Source organism: Lissotriton vulgaris, chromosome 8 (genome assembly GCF_964263255.1).
Source record: "Lissotriton vulgaris chromosome 8, aLisVul1.2, whole genome shotgun sequence".
Taxonomy (NCBI): Eukaryota; Metazoa; Chordata; class Amphibia; order Caudata; family Salamandridae; genus Lissotriton; species Lissotriton vulgaris.
Window position 1 is genome coordinate 1,338,586,654 of NC_141696.1, and position 20,100 is coordinate 1,338,606,753.

Here is a 20,100-nt window from a genome sequence, read left to right on the forward strand (position 1 = left end):
GTGCTATGGGGTAATGAGTACCCTAATGGGACACCAGACCCGCAGTACCAGGTTCTGGGGGGCTCATTCAATAAAATATAGTAACAAAATGCAACAGAACAGCATACCCTGTACCCTCAACTACTCCCACCCAAGATTTCCCACCCTCTAGAAGCATCTTTTGCTCAAGCTCAACATAAACAAAGGCCTAACTATGGGGTAATTAAACTAGGTGGTTCGGGCAAAACGCCCACTCACCAACCCCAGGAAAACCTATCTATCAACATTGCAGGATACAGCAGTGCTGGTGTGCACTAAGGATTAGAAGTAGGTTTTCAGTCATCAGTCGTGTTGCTGCTCTGGTCCATTTCTCGGTCCTTTCCAAGACTTGGTGGGACCGCAGTCTACACACTCACTAGCCATGCCCATCTCTCCCAGTCAGACTCAAAAGAGATCTCTGTAGCCACATTTCCTTTTGTTCTCTAATGCGAGCTCTTCCCTTTATGTTTCTCTTGTGCTCTTGTTGGTCTGTGGTCCTTGGGCATGTTTGGAGTGTTTGGCTGCAAAGCTAGCGGGCAGTTGAGTGTTAGGAGCCACTGTTCAGCAAGACAAACCCAAGCCTCCTCAGGAGTGTCAAAGAACACAATTTTGGAGCCATGGATTACAAACAGTCTGGCAGGGTAGAGGAGCATGTAGGAGAGCTACATGGTTTGCAGTTTTTGTTTCACCCAAGTCATACGACTTACGTTGAGTTTGTACCATGCCGGTGTAGTCAGGGAAAATCATAATTTCCCCGGATTGAAATAACAGTTGACCTTTTACTCTGGCGTCTCTCTGAACTGTGTCCCAGTTATGATAGTCATAAAGCAGGCTATCAACGGGCAGGGTGAGGCAGGTCTCCAGGTGGCGGTTTGTGGGCCACTGACCTGTGGGCTCATTCTAACATGAGGAAGGAGGACAGGCTCTCCAGGGCCACCCACAAGCGGATCTTGTGCTCCAGGAATATTTACGGGCCGAGTCCTCAACCCTTTCTGGAAACCCGATAAAGCGGAGATTATTACAATGGCCCCTATTTTAAGGCATTTTGAACGCGATTCTGCAGCAAAGTGGTGATCTGGGCCAAGCGGGCCACCTCCGAGGACAGACCCCTCACTGTGTCCTCTAGCGCTGATATTCTTCCCTCTGCCTCAGTCACTTGATCTACCGCTTGGCAAAGATCCTGGCACAGCAGGACAACGTCCACATCGACCTCGACTATCTTTGTTTTCACAGCAGTTTTGGAGAATGAATGTCTTGGAGGATGACTGAGGTGTTGTCCCCTGGGGGGGTAGGTCCTCGGCTCCCAGGTTCCAGCTTGAGGTCCCCTCGATCCCCCCAACGGCGCCATGTATTTGGTCATTTTAGTTTGGCCCGGTGGGGCTTTATCTCAGCCCATCACATCTGGTCCCTGAAGCCCTCGGGACAGCGCCGCGTGCAGCCTTTGAAGGGTGCTTCGGCGCCGCCATGTATCTTGCTGCTTTGTGATAATCGGTCCTGGAGTCAAGTGTGGTGGGGAGTTAAACCGCTTGCTTCAGAAGCGTCCACCTGGGCAGCACAAGCAGTCAGCTCTGAGTCATTGGTACTTGGACTCCACCACTATCGGCTCTGCAGCACAGATCCTGCCGAAACTCCTTCGGCCCTATGGGGGCAGCAGTGACGGGAGAGGGAGAAAGGAGCATGGTGCAAGCCCTAGCAAGATGATGATAATGATTAAGGCCCTGCTGGGCCCCCTGCCCAGGTTCCCTGAGGTCCTCTCATGCAGAGGGTACTGGTCATGCAGAGGAGAGGGGGCAGGCGACGCCCCGGGACAGGAGGCAGGACAGGCACCGGCAGTTCCACCCCCAACAGTTCACTCCTTCATATAATTTGGCATTTGTCGCCTCTGAAGGCCACCCTCTATTCTAGTCCTCTTGCCGCCAAGGCCCAGCTCTGGCCCTCCACCTCAGGGCCTCACAGTTTCTAGGGGGATGCTCTATCGGAGAAGGGCATGCCAAAGTCCTGACACCGCTGCTTGCCCCCAGTGTCTGTGAGGCCGCCAACAGTGGCTTAAACTAGTATGTTGGGGTCTCAATCCTGGTTGCCATGCAGTCGAGGGGAGGGGTGCAGTTAGGCATTGCTTCTGATTACCACTAGTGAGCAACTTCTTGTGTACTAGTTCTGAGGCCCCGTGCAGCACCATGAATATCCTTTTGCTCCTCTGTGTGATCATGGTGTCCCACAGGCCCATCAGGAAAGGGCCCATTTCAATCCGGCACCCACACCCCCACCACTGCCACTCAACTCCTTCTCTTCCTGAGGCTACTGGCGTTACCCCCCACTGTGTCACTCCTTGCTCTTTGGTCACTAAGCGGCTTACCACTCTGGGCTACCTCCCGTCGAGTTTTTTGAGCCATCCACTAGGCAGCGGTCTAGATATGGAAATACAGGCCAGGAGGTGCAGCTCTGTCTCGGCCTGCCAGCTTCGCAGTGTTGCATTGGTGCACCGTCATGACTCCAGTCATGTACTCTGATTGTCTACATAAGACTGCTAGGTCTGCCACAGTAAAAATACAATAGAATCATGGTAATATTCATTTTCTATCTGTCCCACTTTTAAATTCCATACACCCTGCCTTGTGGCCTACAATACCTACTTAGGGTGGACTTAATATTTCAAATGGAGGACTTTACATGAATAAAAGTGTGTTTTTTTTCACAGAAACCACTGCATGTTTTACACTGTCGTAGTCATGCTACACATGAAACCATGTTTGCACTGTTGCTGTAGTGAGTGGCACAAAAGGGACTGGAATCCACAAGTGGCATTTAATTTCCAGGCCCAGTGCACTTTCTCCACTATATACTAGAGACTTACAGGCAAGCTAAATGACCCAATTAAGAACACACCAATGTAACCATGTTTATATTGGGAGAACAGGCACTTTACTCCTGGTTAGCAGAGGTAAATTGCACAGAGTCCTAGAGCCAGCAAAATATGGTACAGAAAAAGGCGTAAACATCTGAAATGACTATGCAGAAAAGGCAGATTTTCTTCAAACACCATAAGCTCGCTGTCCACAAAACCTTTAGTTTCAAATCTCTCAAATGAGTACACATGCTATCAACAAGGCTGGACCCATTAATTTCAAATACAAATTCATTATACCTCATCCTTCTCGCCCCCTAGGTTCAGTATCCAAACATCTCCTTGTGACGCCTCAATCCAGCACTACTGGACAGGTGGCCACTCTGTCTTGTTACTTGCTGTTAAAATGAGGAATTATGAAATTAACTTATGATTTTATTTATTTTGATTAGCATCATTCAGTTATCATGGTTGTCTCACACACAAGAGATGCAGGAGGAAATGGTGTCAGAAAGGCCATCTTAAATTGGGCAGCTGGTCTGAAGGCCTTTCAGACAACATTACAGCTACCAAATGAGGGTTCCCCGTGGTGGAACATGTTGTGTCTATGCCATTGAGAGCACAGTAACACTCCACCCCCCGCACAGAGATGTTTTAATGCATGGGCAAAGTGGGCTCTGTCCCAGGGCTCCAACCTTTCAGGGGGACCCCTGATTCAGCCAGCTCTGTTCTGCAGATAGTCTTGCCCTGGTGACCTTGAATAACTCTTAAACTGATTGTTTTAAATACCCTTTCGTTTTTTCCTTTAATTTGTTTTTCATTTGGGTGATGTGTCAGAGTCTATTACAGAAATTTTGCAGATAACTGTTGAGCTTATGTTGCATGCAACATCCATAAAAAAAGTTTATTTTAGATCAAATTGGATCTCACGTATAAGAAATGGGAGGGTGTCACACAGATTAACTGCAGTTATATTAGCGAGCTGCTGCTGCGTTACAATAGTGAAACACTCATCACTATCCCTGAATATTAGATGTAAATACATTTAGAATTTGGCCCAGTGTGCCTGGACACTGTTTGTGACCTGGCCTAAGAGGGCATGAAAGAGCTGAAATTGGATCATAAATTCAAAACTGATCTGAACAGGGCCCTCTAAAATAAGTTTGACCCAGGGCCCCCCAAAATCCTTAAGCTGTCCCTGATCTCCCCATCCTCTTAGTGAGGCTAGGGCAATGAAGAAGGGGGCAAGAGGGGACTACTGCTTTTTGGGTGGATTTCTTCACCCACTTGCTATGTTAATGTACTGACCCCTGCATTTTATTTTCATCAGCCATTTACAATCCATTACAACCCATATCCACCTCTCTTTTCTGTGGCTACTTTTTAAATGTGAATAGGTGTTAACCATGAATATCTAGACCAAATGATGCAGAACAAAATGCGAATGTGGTAAACTATCAGCTGCACTAATTCTGGCATTGGCATGTAAAGGTGGATGATGGTTCATAAGTTATTACACTTGCATGCAGTAAACAAAAGGGATATGTATAAGCATAAAAGTTAAGCCCCGTATGAGCAGGACAGCATCCCTACTTGGGCTTTGGTTTCCAGATTAAACTGACAGCACAGATGCCAATGAAAACTCTCTCTTCACTGGTCGTGGGGGTGATGTAAGTGGGCCCTCAACACAATGTGCTAAACCCACACTTACACAAGACAAAACATAAAACATTATCCTTAAGGGGGAATTGATATTTTTACTCCAAATGAGCAAGACATGTTTTTCTCAAACATTAGCCAAATACATGGCAGATATTGTGTATGTCACTTATTATGTATGTATGCATTTACAGAAGAATCTTCTAATTCCTGGGGCCAGAGATGTCCTGGAGATATTCATAGGAATATAGTTTGTCACAAGCTTTCCTATAAAACTTATTTAAATTCCTGTTACAAATGGTTTATAATGGATTTTGTTACTGGCATTTATGTTTTCTGATATTAAGTATACTGTTATGGAGAAAATGCAGAACTCTGCAGTCAGACTCAGTCTCAACCTTCCATGCAGCACTCACATCACACAACGCCTGAAGGAGCTCCACTCACTCCCCTTACACAAACACAAATCAGACTTCCCACTACCACTTTCAAGGCACTAGATAACACTAGCCCAGCCCACCTCAACAATCGCATCTGCTTTCACAAACCTGCCAGACACCTCTACTCATCCGGCCTCCTGCTTGCACACATTCCACGCATACGGAAAACCAGATCCGGTGGTTGAGACTTCTCCTACATCGCTCCTAAAGTGTGGAATGACCTTCCACTACACAAAGGAGCCACCTCCTCACTTCTAGAATTCTGCACAAAGCTGTAGACCTGGGGCCTCATTTATGAAAAGTGACGCATCGCTGCGTGAAAACAGCGATGCGTCACTTTTCACTGCGCACTCCTTACGACATTCCTGATGCGTCATATTTAATGTATGACGCATCATGTCGCAAGGAGTTACAGATACGTCAGCATTTCTGATGTATCTGTAAGCGCAAAAGTGACGCATTGCTGGAGTGTGTCACAAAAGGGACGCAACTCCAGCAATGCGTCCTTTCACATGAGGAAAGCCCCATGTGAAAGGGCTTGCGTCAGTCTTACGCCTGCTGTGAGGCAGGCGCAAGATTTTGACGCAACAGCGTCCTAAAAGTGACGCAATGAAATCTCATAGATTTCACTGCGTCACTATTACGAGGCTTTTTGCGGGGGAACGCCCCCTCTGCATACATTATACCTGACGCAGGTATAATGTGGCGCAGGGGTTTAAAAAGTGACGCATCTACCTAGATGCGTCACTTTTTAAATATGGCGCAACAAGCGCATTTTTTACACCGCTGGTGCGTCACAAAAAGTGACGCACCGGCGGCGCAAAACTGACGCAAGGCCTTCATAAATAAGGCCCCTGGCTTTTCGACTAGTATCAATAGACCCTGGGTGTGTCTAGACTCTCACCTGCTCAGCCCCAAGATAGCCTCCAGGGTAATAGTGCGCTCTACATATCTGCATAACATAACAGCTGGTTACAGTTGCATCTTTGAGTCAGTTACTTTTTTCTACACAAGGTGCAGCGTCCAGATGTTTATTCAACAACCAATAAACAATTAATTCAGCCGTAACTGGACGAGGAAACTGGGCGTCAGTATTATAACAAAACATTATGCAAATTTGCGCCCAAACAGATTACGCTTAGTAACTACATTTCTTGGCACAGGGATAAAAATACTCATACCCATTTATCACTCCAAGAACAACTGCAACTTTAGACAGACGTTCTAATTATTTTTTCACTTCCTATTATTTCTTCAGTCTATCACACAAACCAGAAAACAGCAAGATAAGTGGAAGCGAATGAGAATCCTGACTGCAGCAAACAACTCACGACCTCGATGTGAATGACAAGCGCCCTGCATCTTTCATCAACATGCGAGCAGCAAAGAGGGACTACAGAGGATACACAGCACTCAGCACGTTGGAAGTGATGCTGACTGATATTGGTTACCAATGTTACAAGGGGCTGGAGAACACTTGAAATGCTGGCCCTATTTCACTTCATCCAATTTCATTGTTCATCTAGATATGTTGTAGTTACTTTTATGTGTGTCGTTTTCCACGTTTTATTTTCATTTAAATTCAACTGGAAAACAATCCTTCACAGAGTGCCTGCGGGCCATGCATTAGAATTGATATTAAAGTCATATGTACGAAGACTTCCATTTTAAATATTTGATTTACTGGTTGAATTAGGGAGGGAAATGAATTGATAAAGGTACCACAAAGGCCATGTAAAAAGGCTGATCCAGGTTTGGCTACTAAGGTCAAATGATAAGGCGGACTGTATATTACCGATTGGCATCCTCCGGTGCTCTTGGGCACACCAACACGACCCAATATAGCTAGTGCCCCCTCCCACCCTCCCGCTGGTGCTGAGAGAACCTCTTTCCAGCTCCTAATAGAATACTCTTTGAAATAGGTTGCCACCTGTCACTCTTTGCTCAGCTACTCTACAGCACATTCTACAACCGGCTCTGTAACAAGTATTCATATGGGATCGTTCACCTGCACTCGTGAGGCAATGTAGAGTTTTACTACAATGAGTGGTAATCCACACCCTAAGGGGATGGTTCACACAAAAGATGGTTGGTATCTGCATGTTTGATGATCACCCCTATTGTCACATTTCCTGAAACACTTGCATATGTTCATGCTTGCAACATGGGATAACCTTTGCTATCCATACATCCACAACACAAAAAAAACACAGGCCACATTGCAAAGCACACACTCTTAATGCATCAATTAACAGGCTTTAATGCATAAGCATCCTACCCCTGGTCCTTTTCGATTCAGCCTGTCTAAGTGCAATGAAAAATCACAGTAAGGGCCTAGACACCACTGGGCCCCATGACCAACATCTAACCTCGATCCATATAGGGCCTACGGCAGACACAAACACTCTTCCAACCATACCACTCCTACCGAGGCGCCCGGTCAAGTGTATGAAGCACACCAGAAATGCAACTACAAAACAATGTAATAACTGCAAAGTACCTTCAGAAAGGAATTCATATAAAATATGAATAACAGCCATCGGAATGAGACTCAAAAGATTATAGTTTTTATAAGACCAATGGAATTTTGGGAGCTCTAATGCAGAACAATGGGATGCCTCAGGGAACATACAACACTCAATAGATGCAATTTTCTCATAGCAATATAGACCTTCTGATGAAGGCTGGATCAGGAATCTCCCTCACTGTAGCCCCATGCCTATGGCACTGTTGCACTCACGGAGAGAGGCTTTCAGGACGAGTACAGCTGTCGGACAAGCGGCTTTGATGCTATGATACGCTAAAAGAATAATAGTATATACCGAAGGCAGAAAACCTGAATGAAATCATTCAATTTATGTACTTATGTGTTGGATATTTCTTGGGCCAGAAAAGGGGGTGGTGATGAACAGAGTGTCTGAATTAAGCAGACCACTCTTACCCAGTCCAAAGATCAGGACTTGATCCATCACCGTTTTTTAGCTCACTGCACCATCCCAGCTCAGAACTTGGCTATATGCAAATTAGTCTGACCCTGGCCCAGTGCATCATGGGAACAGGGCAGACCAAACTACCAAGCCAATTCTTACACTGGGAAGGAAACGAGCTACCGGGGACCGGTTTCTGGCATTTCAGCCGTCTTCGGCCCGGCTTGCTTGAATCCTGATGGTGCAATGAGCTAGGGACTCACATCTGAGTATACCCTTCCACGCTTATGGTGGACAAAAATGATTCAGAAAAGGGGGTGGTGATAAACAGAGTGTCTGAATTAAGCAGACCACTCTTATTAGTCCAAAGATCAGGGCTTGATCCATCACCGTTTTTTAGCTCACTGCACCATGCCAGCTCAGAACTTGGCTATATGCAAATTAGTCTGACCCTGGCCCAGTGCATCATGGGAACAGGGCAGACCAAACTACCAAGCCAATTCTTATACTGGGAAGGAAACAAGCTACCGGGGACCGGTTTCTGGCATTTCAGCCGTCTTCGGCCCGGCTTGCTTGAATCCTGATGGTGCAATGAGCTAGGGACTCACATGTGAGTATACCCTTCCACGCTTATGGTGGACAAAAATGATTCAAAAAAGGGGGTGGTGATGAACAGAGTGTCTGAATTAAGCAGACCACTCTTACCCAGTCCAAAGATCAGGGCTTGATCCATCACCGTTTTTTAGCTCACTGCACCATCCCAGCTCAGAACTTGGCTATATGCAAATTAGTCTGACCCTGGCCCAGTGCATCATGGGAACAGGGCAGACCAAACTACCAAGCCAATTCTTATACTGGGAAGGAAACAAGCTACCGGGGACCAGTTTCTGGCATTTCAGCCGTCTTCGGCCCGGCTTGCTTGAATCCTGATGGTGCAATAGTTTGGTCTGCCCTGTTCCCATGAGGCACTGGGTCAGACTAATTTGCATATAGCCAGGCTCTGAACTGGGGTGATGCAGTGAGCTAAATAACGGTGATGGATCAAGCCCTGATCTCTTGACTGGGTAAGAGTGGTCTGCTTAATTCAGACACTCTGTTCATCACCACCCCCTTTTTGAATCGTTTTTGGCCACCACAAGTGTGGCAGTGTATACTCAGACATGAGTCCCTTGCTCACTGCACCACCAGGATTCAAGCAAGCCGGGCCGACGACGGCTGAAATGCCAGAAACCGGTCCCCGGAAGCTTGTCTCCTTTCCGGTGAAGAATTGGCTTGGTAGTTTGATCTGCCCTGTTCCCATGAGGCACTGGGTCAGACTAATTTGCATATAGCCAGGCTCTGAACTGGGGTGATGCAGTGAGCTAAATAACGGTGATGGATCAAGCCCTGATCTCTTGACTGGGTAAGAGTGGTCTGCTTAATTCAGACACTCTGTTCATCACCACCCCCTTTTTGAATCGTTTTTGGCCACCACAAGTGTGGCAGGGTATACTCAGACATGAGTCCCTTGCTCACTGCACCACCAGGATTCAAGCAAGCCGGACCGACGACGGCTGAAATGCCAGAAACCGGTCCCCGGAAGCTTGTCTCCTTTCCGGTGAAGAATTGGCTTGGTAGTTTGGTCTGCCCTGTTCCCATGAGGCACTGGGTCAGACTAATTTGCATATAGCCAGGCTCTGAACTGGGGTGATGCAGTGAGCTAAATAACGGTGATGGATCAAGCCCTGATCTCTTGACTGGGTAAGAGTGATCTGCTTAATTCAGACACTCTGTTCATCACCACCCCCTTTTTGAATCGTTTTTGGCCACCACAAGTGTGGCAGGGTATACTCAGACATGAGTCCCTTGCTCACTGCACCACGAGGATTCAAGCAAGCCGGGCCGAAGACGGCTGAAATGCCAGAAACCGGTCCCCGGAAGCTTGTCTCCTTTCCGGTGAAGAATTGGCTTGGTAGTTTGGTCTGCCCTGTTCCCATGAGGCACTGGGTCAGACTAATTTGCATATAGCCAGGCTCTGAACTGGGGTGATGCAGTGAGCTAAATAACGGTGATGGATCAAGCCCTGATCTCTTGACTGGGTAAGAGAGGTCTGCTTAATTCAGACACTCTGTTCCTCACCACCCCCTTTTTGAATCGTTTTTGGCCACCACAAGTGTGGCAGGGTATACTCAGACATGAGTCCCTTGCTCACTGCACCACCAGGATTCAAGCAAGCCGGGCCGACGACGGCTGAAATGCCAGAAACCGGTCCCCGGAAGCTTGTCTCCTTTCCGGTGAAGAATTGGCTTGGTAGTTTGGTCTGCCCTGTTCCCATGAGGCACTGGGTCAGACTAATTTGCATATAGCCAGGCTCTGAACTGGGGTGATGCAGTGAGCTAAATAACGGTGATGGATCAAGCCCTGATCTCTTGACTGGGTAAGAGTGGTCTGCTTAATTCAGACACTCTGTTCATCACCACCCCCTTTTTGAATCGTTTTTGGCCACCACAAGTGTGGCAGGGTATACTCAGACATGAGTCCCTTGCTCACTACACCACCAGGATTCAAGCAAGCCGGGCCGACGACGGCTGAAATGCCAGAAACCGGTCCCCGGAAGCTTGTCTCCTTTCCGGTGAAGAATTGGCTTGGTAGTTTGGTCTGCCCTGTTCCCATGAGGCACTGGGTCAGACTAATTTGCATATAGCCAGGCTCTGAACTGGGGTGATGCAGTGAGCTAAATAACGGTGATGGATCAAGCCCTGATCTCTTGACTGGGTAAGAGTGGTCTGCTTAATTCAGACACTCTGTTCATCACCACCCCCTTTTTGAATCGGATATTCCTTGGGCAGCATTTGCTACTCAAATGCTAACCTCCAAAGGACCAAGGAGATAAACCTTCTTCTCACATCTTTACAGCACGTCTTTAAACTTTATTCCTCTCTTATGTGCAAGATGATGAAGATACTCCTTGTTTCAGAATCACAGTCAAATAGTTCCAGACCAGTTGTACTTCGAAATGGAGTTCAGCAGAGTGCTTCAGACCACAAAAAGACTTGTTATCAAATATAGACTTCACCATTACAACTACTACTGAATGTCATATATTTTGTGAAGGGAAAAGACAAATCATTTAAGTTTGACAAATATGGAAATCATGCATTCACTATACATCTGTTATTTCCATATTGTCTTGGTGAGTGTCTTCTTTTTCACTTGTAATTTGAATTATTTTACCATGAAGTTGTCCCTCACAATCCTTTTTGTAAGTATTTTTTACTGATTTAAAAAAGAAATAGAAAGTAAAGAGCAGTATCAGACCAGATATAGCTGAACATATCACATGTATGCAACAGTTATGGACTATTAAATCTAACGGCACTGAAGTTTGTGAAAAAGGAGAGAAGTCAGTCTGCGGGCATGGGCCGGGAACAGGGTTCTGACAGGGAGATAACCATTGCATATCATTTCAGAGAGGAATGGTATTTCTGAGGGTCAACAGTAAGGGTAACAAAAGGGAAGACAGGAGAGAAAGAGAGGGAAGGCAGGCTGCGGATTAATTGTGTATCTGACCTTGCCAGCTGGGGACCCAGCCTGTATTTGAGCAGGGAGGGGGCATACGGCAAACAGCTCCTTCAACAGGGTAGTACATCATCCCTTGGTGTCGCCAAGGGCGGCTCCCAGAAGTTGTCCCAGCACACTGCCATCTGATGTTTGCACAGGTCCCCTCTCTCCTCCCAGTGTAGAGCCCTGCGTTCAGCTCGTGCCCACCTCAGCAGTTTTGCATGTCAGACCAATATGGCGGGGGTCGCTGTAGATTTCATGGATCATGATAGTCCTTTGTTCCAATAGTAACGCTAGGACTAAGAACCATGAAAATGATTTCCATTTGGGAAAGCGTCAAAAGATTCCCATATCACATAGCTCACAAGAATATGAAATGGGCAATCCAGTGTGGTGTGTGAAAGTCTGGAAGGCCACAGTTCAGAACGCTTTTAAATTTGGGCATACCCAAAGCATGTGATATAGGTCTGCCGGGAGTGGTGGCATCGAGGGCAGAGGAGGATGCCCCAGGGAAAATTTGATTGTGCAGGCTGGAAAGGGATACCCAGTGGAGCACACAGAATTGGATTAGTTGAAATTCTGCACTGAGCAAGATGGTACACAGGCATTCAGGGGCTGCGGTCCATTCTTTATCATTCAACCTGCATTAGAATTCGGTCTCCCATGTCTCTCAGAGACACTGCTGAGAGGGTTGTCAGCTGGAACTTTGTGATCTACAAAGCCAAGTTACACATTGTCTAGCAATGTCCATATAAAGGGTGTGGGTCAGTGACTCTTCGGTATCATTCTCCCACATGGTCCGGCGTGTGTGTTGGAGTTAGGAGTACATTAAGAAATGGCCTTCGTAAAGTGGGTAATTTAGGATAAGATCTTGGAATGATTGTAATTGGTCATTTTCGAATAGGTCTAAAAAGGTATTAATTCCTACATCTGTCCAGGACGTCAGGGCTTGAGCATCTAAGCGTATTTGTTGATGTGGGAGGCCCAGAAGTGAAAGGTTAGGGGCGTACAGGTATTTTGCTTTCCTAAGGGTATGGAGCCACCTCAGGCAATTGAAGGCCTCGTTGACCAATCGGGAGAGACCCCAGGGATATGCCCTCCTGTCAGGTCGTATATCGCAGCCTGGGTCAACAGCAAAAGAGGAGTTATTGTTTCCTACAGGCCCTGTCCCACCAGCCATCTGGAGACCCACTGCAGCTAGGCTGCTAGATAGTATACTTCAAAGTGAGAGGCCCCTAGGCCACCCTGTGCAGAAGGAAGCTGCAAAATTGAGATAGCTACTTGGCGGTGGGCCGTTGCTGATATGAGTTCTATCAGCAGTGAGTCCAGTTCTGTAAAGAAAATGCAATATGGTGTATGGGAAGATTGACAACGTAATATCGTAATTGCAGGAAAATTACCATTTTAGAGATGGTTACTCTGCCTTTGACCAATAATGGAAGCCATTAAAAAAAATGTTCACTTGGGAGAAGAGGGAAATCACCACCCCGGAGATTGTTTTTATCATAAAATACATTAATACCGAGATACCAGAAGGTAGATCATCCCATCTGACCCGATCCTCATTCCCTTCCCCAGTGAAAGTGCATACGGGTGGGAGGTGTATGAAATGAAATGGTATCAACCAGGAAAAGTTTAATTTCCTCAACATTGGGGGTCTTTGTAGAGTTCAGCATAGCATTGACAGCTAGTCTTCCAAGGAAAGGGCGAACATGCTTCAGAATTTCAGGGCTCTATTTACCACGGATGGGCTGGTGGGAGAAAATATCACCTTCAGAATGACACAAAAGGAGGCCAGCACAGATTTCAGTTGGGGAGATTAAAAAAAAGATAACAGGCTCCACCAAAACATCCTGCATTCTATTACGCTGAGTACCACTACTCTGGAGGCTGGAAGGCATGTTCAGCAAATAAAGGGGCAGAGATTAGGGCAAACTGCTTTACAAACACAAGGGGGCATATTGGCAAGGGCAATGTCGTCACTTTTGCTGCACATTTTGCCAAAAAAACTGAAATATTTTAATCACCCTATTAACAAGCCTGCGCTAACAGGATTACAGGCGTTAGCTGTCGGTTTTTTCCACTTTGCTTGTCAGCAATAATTCTGCCAGATTCATCAAAGACCCGTTTTGCGAGTCTGTAATAGCGATTCATAAGGAATCGCTATTACAGACTCGCAAAACGGGATTCATGTAGGACTCGCAATATAAATTGCGATTCCTACACAGTCCTTATTTGCGATTAGCAATCTGCTAATCGCAAATAAGGATGCGATTTCAAGGGTGCCAGGGGTGTCCAAAGGACACCCTGTAGCACCCCTGAAAGGTAATCTACATTGGTGTTGGGCACACACATGTCCAAAGGACATGTGTGAGTGCAACACGCAACTTAACTTAGAAAAATGCTTTTAAAAGCATTTTTCTAAGTTTTTGCTATTTACCACGAGGTTTGACCTCGCGGTAAATAGCGGCCCGAAATTGCGATTTCGCAATTTATAAATGGATGATGAATTGCATTTAAGGAATCTCAAATAGAGATTCCTTAAATGTAATTCCTCGCTAATTAGCGAATTCGCTTTTACTGATTTTTGCATTTGGGATGATGAATCCCAAATGCAATAATTGCGCTCGCAAAGGGTCAGATTCTGAGAATCTGGCCCTTTGCGAGCGCAATTCAGCGTCATGAATCTGGCCGTATATCCCTAGTGACATGCAAAGTAGGCATTCCTGACTAACACATCTTGGAAACACTCACAGACACAACTCCGCTCTATTATCAAAGCGGCCCTAGAACTGCAAAACAATTAAAAAAGCCATGCTAACCGTGGTTATCGCTGGTAATTAACGTCTCCAGAAATCCTGACTTGCCTATCTGTATCATGAGAGGTGGATTGTACGGCTAAGTCCACATCCCCTATCGCTGCAGGGTTATCACTGGATTCCCAGCGATAATCCTGCATTTTGCTGCTATCGCCGGATTTTTTATCGCCTTGGAGATATGAGTTGATAATAACGCGATATCTTGGTGATTAAATCCAGCGATGGCCGGTGCTTGCCAAAATCGCGCAAAGCAGGAAATGCGATAGTTATCGCGTTTCCTTGATAATATGCCCCAAGGTTTCTTATTGGAGCATAAAGAGGGGAGGTGAGTCACAGTTTTTTGTAGCCAATCAGGAACAATTTCTCAGAAGTTGAAGGGCAAGACCTAACACTCTCGGTATATAAGAGAGCAGAATTAGTAAGCTGCACCCAAAGATTGACCTTTACTTTTCTACACAGGTGCCTTCCACCAATACTGTCTGCACTGAGGAGGAATGTAGAAGACTTCCATTAAGGAACCCAAAAGAGTACTCCCTTGAACATAAGACTGGGAGACTTTTTATATGATAGCAATTGACATAACCTAACATCTGGAACATCTTGGGATGTATGTTTAACTAATAAATATATCATCACCATTTACGAACAAAGAACTGGGGAGTGCAGATGTATCATTCTTTCATGCAGCGCAGCACAGTAAGCGACATTGCTGTGCTGCGTGAAAGGGCAGGAACGCATTGTATTTACTATTATACGGCGCATTCCTGTCATCTCCTAGCGCTGGCACACTTTTGGTAGCCTAACGCCAATGCAGACACCCTTGTGTCATGATGAAAGGGTGCCTGTGTTGTAGAGCGGATTGTTTTTTGTTCAGAATGCAGCACACGTAGACAGGAAAAGACTAAGATAAATAAAGACATTTCTCTCGTTATGCCTCACCTGGGGAGGAGTAGCATTTTGGCACATTCCCAGGTCTACCACTTAAGGTAAATCTGGGAATGGGCCAAAATCCATAGGTGGGTGTGTGGGAACACCCACGCTCCATTCATGGAACGCCTCCCTGGGGCAGAGTAAAGCAAGGCAGAGATTTGTAATGCCTTGTGTTACTCTAGATTTATCAAGCAATACAGGGCCACGTATGGTGGCCTTGCATGGCTTGATAAGTCGCACTTAGGTTTGCGTCACCCTTGCGCCCCCTTGTGGCCCTTGCGTGGCGCAAGGGCGATGCAAACCCTTGGTCAATAATGGCCTGAATCTTGAAATAGTGAGCTGAGGACATCCATTTAACCAAATTTCACTCCATTAAGTTTTGCCCACTAGGCAGGTTTTTTCACAGTACTATATGCGATTTATGGTCTCAAAGCTCAGCAAATGTAAATAAGAATTTGGGAAATGCAACTGCAGTTTAAAAATTTGAGGTAACATATTAAACTTAATACTGTAAACATTTTGTCAGGAGATCCTATAATATGTAGGTTAATTCCCATATAATTTTACACAATTTAGAATTGTGCTGACATTATTCACAATTTGTTTGCGTGAATATGTTTTTAAATAAAAATGTGCATGTGCACTGTATTGCTCAATGACGCGCTTAGATGTTGCCATAAAAATGTAGGGCAAACCTCAACTGTGTATTAACATTTTACTTACTAACTGCAAGAATCAAATCTTTATGCAGCTTGAATGTCATCAGTGGCTCTGAGAGACACCTGGTCAGAAGACAAAGAAAAGTTTCATAAATGGTTTATACAGAAAAATGTTTACTGTTTTCAAATTATGCTCGCAAACAACTGTCAAATTAAATAGGATAGAAACACAATTTTTAGAAAGACAATTAAATACCTCTAAAAACGCACATGATGGTGTGCTGTCCATCAATAGATATACTGCTACTGATTTAACATTTATTAATATAATAATTTAAAGATGACTGAATGAACATTTGGTGATTCAGAATCTTTTGCTTGCAATGTGTACCTTATGTTGAAAAAAGATTTTGGCCACACCTTTCTGTTATTTGGTGAGTTTGTGTTTATGTTTCTAATTTGCATTTATAATGATTCCATTTTTGTGGTTTTACAAATTTAACACTTTAATTTCCCCCCAAAAAATGTCAAATACTGCCTATATTCCTTTCCAAGATAAAGCTGAAGGTTGATTTCAGAATGTTCATTTGTATGCCATAGGAATTGCAAAATTAGCAATTGTAGATACGCATTGATATTTTAATAAGACATATTTAGTCAGCAAATTGTATTTGAAATATTATTTCAAATAAAACAATATTTTAAAATGATGCTTTTTAAATATTTTTTCTGACAGTTGTGCATTTATGAGCTGGCAGAGAATACTTGCTCAACATAACTTGACTCACCTGAGGTAGTTTTTAAGCCCGCTTGTTACTGTTTTATTGTCCCACATTTCAAGATCAATATCCATGTCTGGTGGGGACTTTGGAGCTGAAAAAAAGGAAATACATTTTTACAAGGATCCCACTATTGGTGCACTATTTTTAATTTCCTGGCCGAGTCAATGAACTATACAGGGGGTTTGTATCTGATTTCCCTCGTGCCGCCCACCTGGGGGAAGCCTAGAAAAAAGTTAACTGGTAACGATAACTGTTTTTGGTTCAATAAAAATGAATTCATGAAAGCGAACAATGAAAATAGAGACATTCAAAGAAACATTGACTCATCTACAATAAAAAATATCCTTCTTATCGGATAAATATATTTAATAAAAAAAAAATTCGAGAGAACTTACGACTGTTCTATTCCATAACTGCAATTAACAGGTACACTACTACAGAGTTAATGTTATTCAATATGCTGGCCTCAGAAGGTTGAAAATGTATTATCAGCTGACCCTATTACCTGCAGGTTAATCATAAGCCTCAAGAGCAACTCTTTTAATTCTCTGGGCTATGCATCCGGTCCAAATTCTGTAATTGAAATGACATTGTGTGATACCTATGGAATTAAGTGACATCCAAAATGAATACATTTTACCTCCCAAAGCAAATATACTGCAGATCTCATTTCTCTAAGCCTCCTATGTCAGTAACTACAAGTTAGGTCTCTGTATTTTCTGATTAAATGTAATCTACTAATTAAGACCATGAGTATGATCATTCACCAACGCTTCACTATATTCGTCCCAGTGCCTCAACAATACCAGAGGCACAAAACTCCCAATTAATTTTGGTTAGAAATGTGGCCCAACAGGAGATCATGTGACTAGCCTCGAGATTAACCTTGATAGTCTGCCAAATATTGTTTGCATTATATTGCTTGGTAGCTATCTCAGTACATTTCTAATATGCACAGTTACTGCACACCTGATCATGTGTGAACAATAGCTTTCTTCGCCATTAATGCATAGCAATTTTTTCTCAACAATACACACTGCTCAATAATCATCTGTGCAGACAGGTTAGGTGTCACAGAAATCAATTTCACTCTTAAAAAGATGGCGACGGGGATCAGGCATAGCTAAGCAAATAGGCTGATCGGAAGACATACTGTCGGAAGCACTGGGAGCGGAACGCGGTTCGAGTTGCTGGCGAGTGTTGAGATTTCGGAACATATTTCTGCTAAGCTCGAGCAGTGGGGAAAACTCAGCGGGGCATTAATCAGGGACTTCCTTGATGTTTTTACAGTTTCCTGTTAAACGCTCGTGGATAATTATTTGAAAACGGTGTTCTCTTTAAAGCTAGCCTGCACGCTCGGAATCGGTAAGCTGTTACAGGCAGTTCAGTCTCACATAAAACGCCACTCTTGCTCTCATAGTATTTCAGACTAATGCTTTTCGCTCATGCTTCATTTCAGTGTTTTCACTTCTCGAGGTGTTCACGCTCGTGATTCAGTAGGTAAGCCTGAGTGCAGGGCCGGGGACGGTTGTTTACACTAACTCACTGTGTTGTCACAAGAGATTCAGTCACATAGAATCCAGACTTTTTTACTCTGGTTGCTTGTATGCAATTGACACGGGAGTACCCACAATTGGAGTAGATTTCTTCAGTAGTTCACGTGTGAGATTTTTCATGTGCACTTTTGTATGCATCTCTTTATTGCTTTTCGTTTCACTTGGAGTTGTTAACAGCACAGAATGGTTATCTTTGAGCCTCCAGCCTTCCAGAGGACTAGTTATTTGTTTATTTTTCACGCTGTCACTTTTTGGAGTGCAAATCCTAAATAGGTTTTTGACATTTGTCTTCATGCAATCTTTGTTACCTGCTGTCATTTGTATGATTAGCTCTTCTCATATTGCGTTGTAGGTCTGTGAAGAGGACTTAAAGATTTGGATACACGTTATTCATTTACATAATTCCCCTGCGAAAGGGTTCAGAAGAACCCGATATGCATTGGGATTGATGTTTTAAACACAGTGAAATCATTGAGTTTTTGTTGCACTTCACATCAGAGTTGGAATAATTATTAAGAAGGCTCGTAAAGATGAGAATGCAATTAATTCTGTACTTTGTCAAGCATAGTGATTTAATGTTTTCTGGAAAATTTGAAAAGATTGGAATGGATTAATTATTGATGAAAAATACATAAACATATAATTTGCAATCAGCAAAGAGTTGTAATTTTCTAGAGACACTAGGTGTCTACAGCTGTGCATCACGTAGGTAGTGGTTCTCCACGGTCTACAATGTATTACTTGCATGAAGGACATGTATGTAGGTGTTCCTTATCTTTTTCTGTATGGCATCTGGAGCTCAACTCAGAAGACTGTGTGAATAGCAGAAATAGGGCACTTCATGTGGCATGCTCCAGGAAAGGATAACCCCGATTCTAATAACACTTTACTTGTCACTAGTGCTTCAACATAAACTTCTACTCACAGAAGTGTCAACACTTCTCCCAAAGTTGATTACTCCAGGCAAACGTACAACATGTACATGGGTCTAGAGATAGTGGACACTGACCCCAAATACTACATCAATGTAGGTAAATGCATGATCTTGCAGATTGTCCTGCACACCTCCAAATGCCTTAAGAATGACTTTTGGGTTCTTGAGCACAAGGAGTGCTGCATAAGAAAATCCCAACAGTCCTAGAACAACTTGCCAGTTGTTGCATCTTTACGGTTTACAAAAACATGGAGTCCTGAACTATTTCTCTCAAATAAATCTTCATGTCCTGACCAGGGAACAAAGAGACTTCAAAAGGGGGAATGAGAAGTGGTTCTTTGGATACATCGATCCATCAAGGACATACTAAAAATCAATCCCCTCTTAAATCTTATATAGTGTAGGGACAAAGGGAGATGAAGAACAAGGGACCCTGACTACAATGCCCCATTCACATAGCTCAGAGCCCTAAAAACAGGAAAGGAGTTAGTGTTAATACAGCACTTGCAATCAGCGGCGGGCTGCTCAGGTAAACGCGTTAAGGTGGGGCAGCGCACGGCATGGGGAAGTAGACAGACGACGGAAAAGGTATTATTTATTTATTTTATTATACCTATTCAGTCGCCTGTCGACTTCCCCCCTCCAAACCCCCCCAACCCGCCGCCCTTACCTGAGCCGGCCGCCGCTGCTTGCAATGACATTAATAAAAACATGTACACTGCCAGTTTAGCAGTCACAATCTCATCTAGCCTCTCTGTGGAGAAAGGTACAATTTTATTTAACAACTTGTAGAGTGTACAAATACCTAAAGGTAGAGTCAGACAATTAAGAGGATCCCTGTGTACTGCTCCGCAAAGGTGAAAAGGTGTCACTTTTGAAAAACCACAAAATAAATTAACAAAATAGTACTAGAGGTTGTGTTACATGTTCATCAAGAAGGGAATATTTTGTCAAGAGAACGTAAAAGTCAAACAAATTAGTAAACATGACA

General features: G+C 44.2%; 1 protein-coding gene across 2 annotated transcripts in view; it reads right to left on the reverse strand.

The window, feature by feature from the left end:
• Positions 1–20,100, reverse strand: part of ARHGAP42 (Rho GTPase activating protein 42) — a 664,758-nt gene that overhangs the window by 74,804 nt on the left and 569,854 nt on the right. For both annotated transcript variants that reach the window (XM_086935288.1, XM_086935287.1), the window contains exons 15-16: positions 16,626–16,710; positions 15,902–15,960 (exon numbers count right to left, since the gene is read on the reverse strand). In XM_086935288.1, coding sequence (XP_086791414.1) covers positions 15,902–15,960; positions 16,626–16,710 — 144 coding nt within the window. The remainder of the gene's footprint in view (positions 1–15,901; positions 15,961–16,625; positions 16,711–20,100) is intronic.